At 50.7% G+C, this 11,088-nt stretch overlaps 1 protein-coding gene across 1 annotated transcript; it reads left to right on the plus strand.

Moving 5' to 3' along the window:
• Nucleotides 1-8,334: 8,334 nt before the first annotated feature.
• Nucleotides 8,335-10,229, plus strand: LOC138767947 (uncharacterized). Its single transcript, XM_069945857.1, has 2 exons — nt 8,335-8,576; nt 9,433-10,229. Exons 1-2 carry the CDS (start codon nt 8,504-8,506, stop codon nt 10,026-10,028), a joined length of 669 nt encoding a protein of 222 aa, XP_069801958.1. The 5' UTR covers nt 8,335-8,503; the 3' UTR covers nt 10,029-10,229.
• The last annotated feature ends 859 nt before the right edge of the window (nt 10,230-11,088 follow it).

Below are 11,088 nucleotides of genomic sequence, written 5' to 3' on the forward strand. Positions count from 1 at the left end.
GCAGATCTGTAGGACCGCTACTTGGAGCACTCCACACACCTTCTTTAGACATTACAGATTACAACTATCGTCAACAGAGGACTTGACGTTTGGTAGAAGGGTACTGCACGCAGTGGTCCCTCCCTAGGCGGGGGAAATTCCTAATCTAATCTCCAGGGGTGCCGTCATAGGGCGAGAAGAGAAAACAAGAATTACTAACCGGTAATGTCTTTTCTTTGAGCCCATGACGGCACCCCGCCTAATACCCGCCCTTGAAAGAGATATGACATACCTTGACGTAGTTAATGTATGTTTAGATGTATATACTTTATTTAAAAAAAAAAAAAAAAAAGCGTATATATATATATATATAGACATATAAAGATGTATATAGAGGTAGATATATACATATGGATATATGCAGATATTATATAACACAGTTAGTATGCTATGTTGTGTTTGTTAAAAAGATTCGCTCCTAGGATCCTTGCAAAGAACTGGTGTGGTGAGAGGAGGCGATTCTTTTAAGGTCCAGTGTTCTGTTTCCTGTCCAATGGGAATAGGAGGTGGTCCTCTCCAGGGGTGCCGTCATGGGCTCAAAGAAAAGACATTACCGGTTAGTAATTCTTGTTTTTCGGTGGGGCCACATATAATGCGGGACACTGGGTGCCGTTTCGGGACCGCGGGACAGAACCCCGAAAATGGGACTGTCCCGTGGAATCCGGGACAGTTGGGAGGTATGTCTATAACATATCTGTAAATCACTTGATTTACCCCAGAAAAACAGCTCTAAAGTCATGGCTTCTAGGGGTCTCCATTTTCTCTTCACTGCCCGTTGTTAGGGGAAATCTGTCTCTAGGAACAGAGACAGCAAGGCTGAACACAGGAAGTGGGGCTTAGCATGCGCCATGTGCAGGAAGGGAAGAGAGAGAGTGCTTGGTCTGTGTACATGCAGGCTGAGACTTTGTCCATAGGATTTTCAGTGGTTCAGTGTTTCCTCCTCATTAAGGCAGCAGCAGTAACAGTAGTATTTTAGTGCTTCGTGTAACCCCTTCCTTGCTGTGCTGTTTCTTTCCTTTCTGCACATTTAGCACCTTGTAAAGCCAGTACTCAAATCCCCCCCGATATATATAGTGATGCACTGTGATTATCCCCCCAGCACAATACAGCCTGTTCAGTCCAGTGCACTTTCACCTGCATGTCATGGCATAGCAGAGAGGAGTAGCTTTTGAAGCTTTTTTAAATTTTTGTTACGTTGTACCATCAAGAAAAAGAATCATGCTTTTAAATCCAAATCATTTGGTTGGCGTATAGGATTTATCACAGTCATGGTAACGTGTCGGTTGTAACTGGTCTTCTTCATTAACCCGTACACTGCAGGGTTCTCTATAGTGGGCGACGCCACAGATAAGCCGGTCTGACCTGTCACTGCTGAACATCCAAACAATACATTATACAAAGAACACAAAATAAAGAAAAGAAGCAGACAAAAGGAAACAGGCCTCCTCACAAGACCATGACAGGGTTAAAAACACTTAAAATGCATAAATCAATCCCCTGCTTGCGTCAAAGACAGAATACACTGACAACTAACCCCTAAACACAACATGGATGAAGCCGTGTGGACAGCTTGTCATGGTCTTGTGAGAAGGCCTGTCTCCTTTTGTCTGCTTCTTTTCTTTATTTTGTGTATTTGGTATAATATATTGTTTGGATGTGCAGCTCCTGTGTGCATTTGCTTTGCATTGTCTAATTAATATATATATATACATAGCTGCACACTGTTACATAGTGTGGCGCTCACCTTCTTTCTTGTTTGACCTGTCACTACTGACATCTAGTGGAAGCAGGGAAGAATGCAATGTTACTTGTAGTAGAAGCTAAGGGTACTTCAATACTATATGGTTCAGTACTGTGGATATGTCCTATGTGTTTATATATCCTATCCCCCTGGAGCAGTGTATATAGAGGAGAACTTGTTCCAATATAGCTCCATAAGAATCACATAATATGGTGGTGTATAGACTATGGTATATCCACCCCATCAGAAGTAATGTTACACATACAAACTTTTAGGTTGGTCCGGCTCTGAGCGTTCACACCCGTACCTATTGAGAATATGAGCCAGGGGAAGACCACGCTAAGCAAGGTCCTCTCCTGGTTCTGTGTCACATGATCAGTCGGGCTCTGTCTGATTGCCTATGTAAGGGCCCTATCCCACAGTAACGATAATCGGCCGGATCAGCTCCATTTGGCCCGATTCGGCCGATTATCGTTCGGTGAAATAGAGAGAATGATCAGCCGATGATCGTGTCATCGGCTGATCGTTCATTTAGGGCGAGACCTAAAATCATCGTTCCCTCACCGCGCATCGCTGCGGTTGAATAGCGGTGCGCGGCAGGCGACCGACGATTTGACAAGCAGCAGCAGCCTACATTACCTGTCCGGGCTTCTTCTCCGCTCCTTCTTCATGCCCGGGTCCCGCGCGCTCTATCTTCAGAATGGCCGGTCAGCTGGCGGAGCGCTCAGCCAATCACAGGCCGGGACCGCCGCGGCCTGTGATTGGCTGAGTGTGGCCTGTCAGCTGACCGGCCATTCTGAATATAGAGCGCGCGGGACCCGGGGATGAAGAAGGAGCGGAGAAGAAGCCCTGACAGGTAATGTATGATGCTGCAAGGACATCGGTAACGATATCCCTGCAGCCCTCGCTCAACGATCATTGGGCCGTGGAATAGGCCCAGTAAACGAGCGCCGATCTAGCAGATCGCCGCTCGTTTACATCGTTGATCGGGCCCTCCTCGGCCCGTGGAATAGGACCCTAAGTCTATGGAGCCCGACTGATATCGGTCCTCTCCTGGCTCATTCTCCCGATCGGTACAGGTGTGAACACTCAGACCTGGACAGATGAAAACTTTTTACATGTTTCTATGACAAGTCAAAAGTTTTTACAAATGATAAGTGTGTATTACTATAGTGTTTTTTTAATTATTAAAAGTCATGAGCCGCACGACTGTGTCACTACAGTGCCGCAAAGATTCAAACAGTTTCCCCGCTCCTGGCATGATATTGTTACAGGACAGGTATTCACCGTCCGTGTCGTCCGTGAGTCACAGAGTGAACATGGAATGTGTGAATGCAGCCTTACGCTTTGTTTTGGAGCCCGACAAATCTGGCACATTTGCTTTTTGTAGAACACAAGTCTATGGTATTGGGGCTGCGGGACCGACATTTTGTTGAACCATCCTATTTGGCAACTTCATTCAAATACGAAAAAATGGACGGCTGAGCTTAAAAAGTATTGTTTACCATAGTGGCAGTGGCGTCACTCCTGTGCATCAAGCTCGATGTCTGGGGGTTATGCTAGACTCTGATCTATCCTTCACTCCCTATATCCAAGCTCTTACACGCTCCTGTCACCTACATCTCAAACACATCTCCAGAATCTGCCCATTTCTCACCACTGACACTGCGCAGACTCTGACACTCGCCCTGATCCATTCCCGTCTTGACTATTGTAACTCCCTACTAATCGGTCTTCCTTTCTCCAAGCTCTCCCCTCTCCAGTCTATCCTGAACGCAGCTGCCAGGCTCATCTTCCTCTCTAGCCGTTATACCGACGTCTCCCCCCTGTGACAGTCACTGCACTGGTTACCCATTAAATACCAAAATACAAACTCCTCACCCATAATGCTTTCCAAAACTCTGCCCTCCATATAAATCCTCCCTCATCTCCACAACTCTGCCCTCCATATATATCCTCCCTCATCTCCACAACTCTGCCCTCCATACATCTCCTCCCTCATCTCCACCTATCATCCTTCCTGTGCTCTGCATTCTGCTAATGATCTTTCACTAACATCTTCCAAAATCAGAACCTCCCATTCCCGCCTCCAGGACTTCTCTCGTGCTGCACCAGTTCTCTGGACCCAAAGACATCAGACTCCTACCCAATACTCAGTTTCAAGCGTGCCTTAAAGACCCATCTGTTCAGGCCTATAACATTCCCTAATCTTATCTCCCTCTCTGCTATCCCTTCTCCATCTACTCTATAACCTCCTCAGTGTCATGTACTTTCTACCTGAACTCAGACAATAGCGTGTGACTGGCTCGCCCAATCACTTTACAACTATGTACAATGACTGGAACATTGGCAAAAATAGCACTTACTGCCTGTTGTGCCACCCCCAGTCCTCCTAGTCTGTAAGCCCTGTATAATGTAATATAAATGTAACCTCTGTATTGTGTGTGTGTGTGTGTGTGTGTGTGTATATATATGTATATATATATATATATATATATATAGATAGATAGTGCAGCACTCAATGATCCAAAAATGTTCTGGTGCCTACCAGTGTGCACCCTTGTAAGCGTAGGTGCTATGCCTGCCGGAGATGCATTAACTGCAGATATGTCATTAGAGGGGACATATTTATTCATCCTATCACACATAGAGAATACCCAATCAAGCAACATATAACATGTGAGACAGATTGGGGTATCTATGTCATCATCTGCCCTTGTCCCCTGATATACGAAGGGGAAACTTCCTTGGATGTTAAAACGCGACTGATTCAACACAGGTACACGATCAGGAAAAAGAAACTAGACTTACCTGTACCTAAGCACTTTTGTGACAAGAACCATGCAGAACACGATCTACGCATCATGTTTATTGAATATGTATTGAGCCCGACTAATTAAGGAGGGTGCAGGCGGACTGCATGTGCCACTCTCCATAGTTAGATACTGCTGCTGCATGCTAGTGCCGCCAGGAATGAGTTAAAGTTTGCCTGTCCTGTGTGTGTCTCTATTCCCTCCCTTTCTATGCTTGTGCCTGCCCCTCCTCCAATCCCGTGCGGCCGCGGGTCTTTTGGCCTATGGTGTTGCCTGGGGGTGGTGAAGGGGCGGGCATAGTATATATATACATGGGGCTCCCTTACCTCAGCCCTTTCCGCCACTTGCCGTGTTTGAAGTGGTACGTCCCATGGCTGCGGCTGATGAGCTTCTGATGGCCGCGCTGCAGGCGCGTGCCTCCACGGAGGGTGAGGGCTGGCTCAGCAGGTTCCTGTCTGGGCTCAGCCCCCCTCCGGTTCCCCATCCGCCTCCGCTCTCTGGCGCTGGCAGGCGCTCCGCTCGGCGGTCACGTGCTCCCGACCGGCTTAGCCCCAGCCCGTCACTTCCGGTTTCCGGTGGAGCGCGTGGCAGGTCCCGCCGAGCCTGCACTGCTGTTGTTTCCACCGCTGCTCTGCCTCCCCCTCAGGTCAGCTCCCGCTCCCCCCCCCGCCGGCATTCTCCTTCCCCTGTGCGGTCCGCGGCCCCTGCTGCTGCCAGCGCTCCCCTGGGGCCTCTGCTATCCCGGCCTGTGCCTTCCCCCATCCCTCCGGAGTGTCGGCTGCCCATTAACCCCTCCTATCCCGGTGGGACTGCTCGGGCTGCTGCACAGCTATCCCCTGCCTCTGACCTCTTCCCCAGTCGGGCTTCTGCCTCCCCCTGGTTGAGGATGGGAGGTGCTGCCAGCGTTTCCTCTGATGATGCCCCTCTGCCCTCTGAGCAGCCGGCCTGCACCAGTCATACTGAGGCTGTCCCTACGGGCACCATGGTGCTAGGGGAGCTTGCTACCTCTGCCCAGGTGCAGCCCCTTCCTAATATTAGTGTGCTGCCACCGTTAGTTCTCCCGGCTGTGAACATGGTGGCTGTCCCTGAGCCTGCCAGTTGCAGCCTAGTACCTCCTAGCCAGGTCCAGCTGCAGTGCCAACCTACCAGGGCAGTGTCCCGCGGGAGTTTTTCTAGTCGGCGCAGATCCCGCTCTTCGTCAGCTTCTCAGAGCCCGCGGCATGACCTTCGCCGCAGGGCGTCTGGACACCATCATCGTAATTCCAGACGACGATCCCGGGTATCCGGCAGCCGCAGGCGTTCCAGGTCCTCCCGCTGGCGTTCGCCGTCTACTTCTGGCGGTTCAACGAGCGCCTCGGAGGTCTCTGGTCGGAGCCCGAGGGGTCACCGTCGAAGGCGGGATTTCTCCCTCTCATCTAGGAGGTCCGCACAGCCGGCTGTCGTTCCTGCGACAATTCCCGCGCCTGACCCGGGTGCGGTGGTTCCTCCGCCTAGTCAAGGGCCGGGATCGTCTGCTGCAAGGAGTGGTGAGTTTGACTTCACGGGGGCCTGGGGTTCGGGTGAATCAGGTAATAACGAAGTTTTAACTGCTTTGCAATCTATTTTATGTAAACTTTCCTCACCCGCCGTAACTGCTCCAGCGGTTTCTAAGCCTCCCCCACCCCGGGCTGGTATCTACAAGGAGGCTTTCTTCTGTGGTATCAGCCCGCTGGGTGCTCATTTGGACGCGGAAACCAAGGAGAAGATTTGGTCCAATCAGTACGTGGACATTTGGTCCCTTATTTCAGCTGATCAGTTTACGGTGGATAAGGAACGGCGTGCTTTCACTGACAATGTTAGAGTCGGGGAATTTAGGAAGCCCCGGGTGGCACGGTCCATGAACAATTGGATTCAGGCCTTCTCTGTTTTGGGTTGTGTTATGGGTCAGAAGCACCCGGAGCGTTGTTCGGAGTTGTTTGTCTATTTTGATAGTATTTATAGTGCATATAAGTCACATGGGGGATCCGCCTGGTGGCGCTATGACGAAGACTTCCGGCGGCGCCTGGCGTTGCAGCCGGAGATTGGCTGGGGCGTCAGGGCCACGGACGTATGGCTTCGTTTAATGATGGCACCAAAAGCACTGCCCTTTCAGCCCGCGGCCACCGGTTCCGGGGGAGCTTCAGCCTCGGGCTCGGTGGCCGTGCGCAGACCAGGTTCCTGTTGGCTCTTTAATGAGGGCAGTTGTCGCTTCGCAGGCCTGTGTAAGTATAAACATGAGTGTTCCGCCTGCGGTGGAGCTCACACAGCCTTGCGTTGCCCCAGGCCCTCGGTGCGACAACTCAACAAATCGGCTCCTGCCGAGGTCAAGGACGCCAGTGAGCGTAGCCGCGATGCGCCCTTGGCTAGACAGTTACCCCAATAGTTTTGATGCCTCGGTTCTGTTAGAGGGTTTTCGGTTTGGTTTCTTTATCCCGTTTAACTATTCGGGGCAACCCCAGTTTTCTGATAATTTGAAGTCGGCTCGTGAGCATTCGGTGGTCACTGGTCAGAAGATTGCCAAGGAAGTCGAGCTTGGCAGGGTAGCAGGTCCTTTTAATGCCCCCCCCTTTTCTAATCTTCGGATCTCCCCTCTGGGGGTAGTTCCGAAGAAGGAACCGGGAAAGTTTAGACTCATTCATCATCTGTCTTACCCCAAGGGTTCGTCCGTTAATGACGGTATTTCGGCAGATGATGCATCAGTCTCTTATGTCTCGTTTGACAAGGCCGTGATGCTGGTTAGGAAGGAGGGAAAAGGGGCGCTGTTGGCAAAGTCTGACATTGAATCAGCTTTTCGGCTGCTCCCTGTTCATCCGGAGTGTCACCACTTGCTTGGGTTTCAGTGGGGTGGGAGTTTCTACTACGACATGTGTCTGCCTATGGGATGTTCCATTTCATGCCACTTCTTTGAGATTTTCAGCTCCTTTCTGGAGTGGGTGGTGCGTTATGAAACTGGTTCCGGTTCTGTTATACATTATTTGGACGACTTTTTGTTCGTGGGTTCCCCGCAGGATTCGTCCTGTCAGTTTCTTTTGTCCACATTTCAGTTTTTCATGCAGCGTTTTGGGGTCCCTTTATCGGGGGACAAGACGGAGGGCCCTGCCACGGTGCTTACCTTTTTGGGTATTGAAATAGACACCGTGGCCTTGGTTTTCCGCCTTCCTCAGGATAAACTGGTCAAATTGGAGGAGTTGATTGACGGGTTTTTGGCCGTTGCCAAGGTAACCCTTAAACAGGTGCAGTCTTTGTTGGGTCTGCTCGTCTTTGCATGTAGGGTCATGCCTATGGGGCGTGTGTTTTGTAGAAGGCTGTCTCTGGCTACCAGGGGCATTCGCCTTCCCGAACACCGCATACGCCTCACGGGCATTTTGAAAGCTGACCTGAGGGTGTGGAAGGAATTCCTTCTCTCGTACAATGGTCGCACCTGTTTAATGGGTACCAGGATGACTAATGATGAGTTGGCGCTTTTTACAGATGCCGCTGGTTCAACCGGTTTTGGGGCGATTCTAGGTGATGATTGGTGCGCGGAGGCCTGGCCGGTGGAGTGGACCGAGTTGGGGCTGTGTAGGAATCTCACGCTGCTTGAACTCTTTCCCATTATAGTGGCTGTTGAGATCTGGGGCCCATGTCTCGCCAACAAGCATATTTGCTTTTGGTCCGACAACTTGGGGGTTGTGCGTTGTATTAATAGCCTTTCTTCTTCCTCTCTTCCGGTCATTGGTCTCCTTCGTCACTTGGTTTTGCGCTGCTTGGAGTACAATATTTACTTCCGTTCTCGTCATGTACCCGGGGTTCACAACTCCATCGCTGATGCTTTGTCGCGCTTTCGTTGGCAGGATTTCAGGGCGCTCCTGCCTGGGGCCAAGGAAGTGGGATACCCCTGCCCGGCGCGTCTATGGAATCTCGTGGACCTATGATGATGGAGATGATCGCGTCATCAGTGACACCTGCTACTTGGAGATTGCATGGTAAGGCGTGGGATGAGTGGTGCTCGCTGGTCAGGGGTCGAGATGCCGCAGGTGATGAGTCTGTACGTTTAGAAATCACTGTTGAATTTGTGTTGGGCATTAGGGCAGCTGGAGCGTCTGGCTCTGTAGCGCAGCGTAAGCTTGCGGGGGTTTCGTTTTATTTTAAGTTGTTGGGTTGGGGTGACGTCACCAGGGCTTTCCTTATCAGGCAGGCCTTGAAGGGTTGGAAGAAGGAAAGGGTTCAATGTGACCAGCGTCGCCCGGTATCTTATCAGTTATTGGTCCGCATGGTTCAGTCGTGCCTGGCGGCGTGCAGTTCCCCCTACGAGAGTTTTTTGTTTGCCGTGGCTTTTGGCCTCGCATTTTTTGGGGCGTTTCGCATAGGGGAGCTATTACCTCCGTCTAAGTTTAAACCGGGGGGTTTGCGCAGCGACGATGTGTTAGTGGGGGACGGGTCGGTCCGGCTCAGGATTCGGCGGTCAAAGACGGACCAATACGGTCGGGGTGCGTGGTTACCGCTATGGTCGGTGGATGGCGCAGTATGCCCGGTGCGCTTGATAAAGGATTACGATAAAGTGAGAGTCCGTTCCGATTTATTTTTGGTGCACCAGGATGCCACGCCTCTCACGGTTTTTCAATTTAGAGCCATGTTGCGTAAGTTGCTGGTAGCGCTGGGCTTATCCCCGAAGGAGTTTGGCACGCACTCCTTTCGCATTGGCGCGGCGACGGAGGCGTCAAGGGCGGGTTTGCCGGAGTCGGCGGTAATGCGCATAGGTCGCTGGCGCTCGGCGTGCTATGCTCGGTATGTCAGGCCGGATTTGCTGTTATGAGTTTATTGATTGTTTTTTCCTTTTAGATGTGGTTCCCCCGACTGTGTGGATACTGGGTCATTCCTATATCTTCCGTGCGGGCCAGCGCGCGGATGTTCGGCCTGGCGGCAGGAGTCTGGGCTTTCGCCACATTGAAGTGTATTGGAGAGGCATTCGGGGGCTACGTTGGCCCCAGGTTCTTTCTGAGGTTATGTCCATTGCCGGGGTGACCTCCGGCCCTGTTATTTTGGTGGTGCACGCGGGTGGGAATGACCTCTGTCACGCCAAGATTAACGAGCTTATGGCACTTATGCGTGCCGATATTTTGAGGTTCGGTCCGTTGTTCTCGGAATTCGTCTTGGTGTGGTCAGAGGTCGTTCCTAGAGTGGTGTGGCAGTATGCCAGGGATCCCCTGGCGATCGAACGATCTAGGCAAACGCTTAACGCGAGGATGTCTCGTTTTGTACGCTCTCGTTCAGGTGTGGTAGTCCGTCACCGCCAACTGGAGGGCGACAATCGGGGCCTCATGTCCTCTGATGGTGTGCATTTGAGTGAGATTGGGCATGATATTTTTCTGTCTGGCTTGCAGGACGGGATAGAGCAAGCCCTCTTCCTTTTGGGTGGAGGTCGTAGCCCTGTGTAGGGGTCACAGGGCTCCTTCGTGGCCTGAAGTTTATATGGAGGATGATTCGGAGCAGCCAGACATGTACGGCGGGAGTCCGCCGGCGGCATACCACGGTTGCATCGGTTGGTTGGCACTGGAGAGTGCCGGGTTACTAAGGTTTTAAAGTTTGAGAAAAGTTAATAAAAGCTGTGGCCGATCTCCACCCAGCAAAAGGAAGAAGTTGTGTGTGTCTTTATTCCTGGCGGTAAGGGGTATGTGCCTTGTTAAGAGTTCATGGAGGTCAATGCAGTCTGTATTGAGCCCGACTAATTAAGGAGGGTGCAGGCGGACTGCATGTGCCACTCTCCATAGTTAGATACTGCTGCTGCATGCTAGTGCCGCCAGGAATGAGTTAAAGTTTGCCTGTCCTGTGTGTGTCTCTATTCCCTCCCTTTCTATGCTTGTGCCTGCCCCTCCTCCAATCCCGTGCGGCCGCGGGTCTTTTGGCCTATGGTGTTGCCTGGGGGTGGTGAAGGGGCGGGCATAGTATATATATACATGGGGCTCCCTTACCTCAGCCCTTTCCGCCACTTGCCGTGTTTCCCTCCCTCCCTCCCTTTTGTCAAATTTTCTTTAAAAAAAAAAAAAAAAATAAAAAAAAAAAAAAAAAAAATGAAAAATAATAAAGAGAGATATATATATATATATATAAAAAAAAAAAAAAAAAGAAAAAAGAAAATGAAAATGGAGATTTCTTTTCCATGATTGTTTGTTCTAAAGTTTTATTGCAAGTCACAGCTTGGCCTGAAGTTTATATGGAGGATGATTCGGAGCAGCCAGACATGTACGGCGGGAGTCCGCCGGCGGCATACCACGGCTGTTGCATCGGTTGGTTGGCACTGGAGAGTGCCGGGTTACTAAGGTTTTAAAGTTTGAGAAAAGTTAATAAAAGCTGTGGCCGATCTCCACCCAGCAAAAGGAAGAAGTTGTGTGTGTCTTTATTCCTGGCGGTAAGGGGTATGTGCCTTGTTAAGAGTTCATGGAGGTCAATGCAGTCTACTACTGCTTCAGTGAGGGGAGGTGACAGATTGGCCAGACA

This window comes from Dendropsophus ebraccatus, chromosome 11 (genome assembly GCF_027789765.1).
Source record: "Dendropsophus ebraccatus isolate aDenEbr1 chromosome 11, aDenEbr1.pat, whole genome shotgun sequence".
Lineage (NCBI taxonomy): Eukaryota > Metazoa > Chordata > Amphibia > Anura > Hylidae > Dendropsophus > Dendropsophus ebraccatus.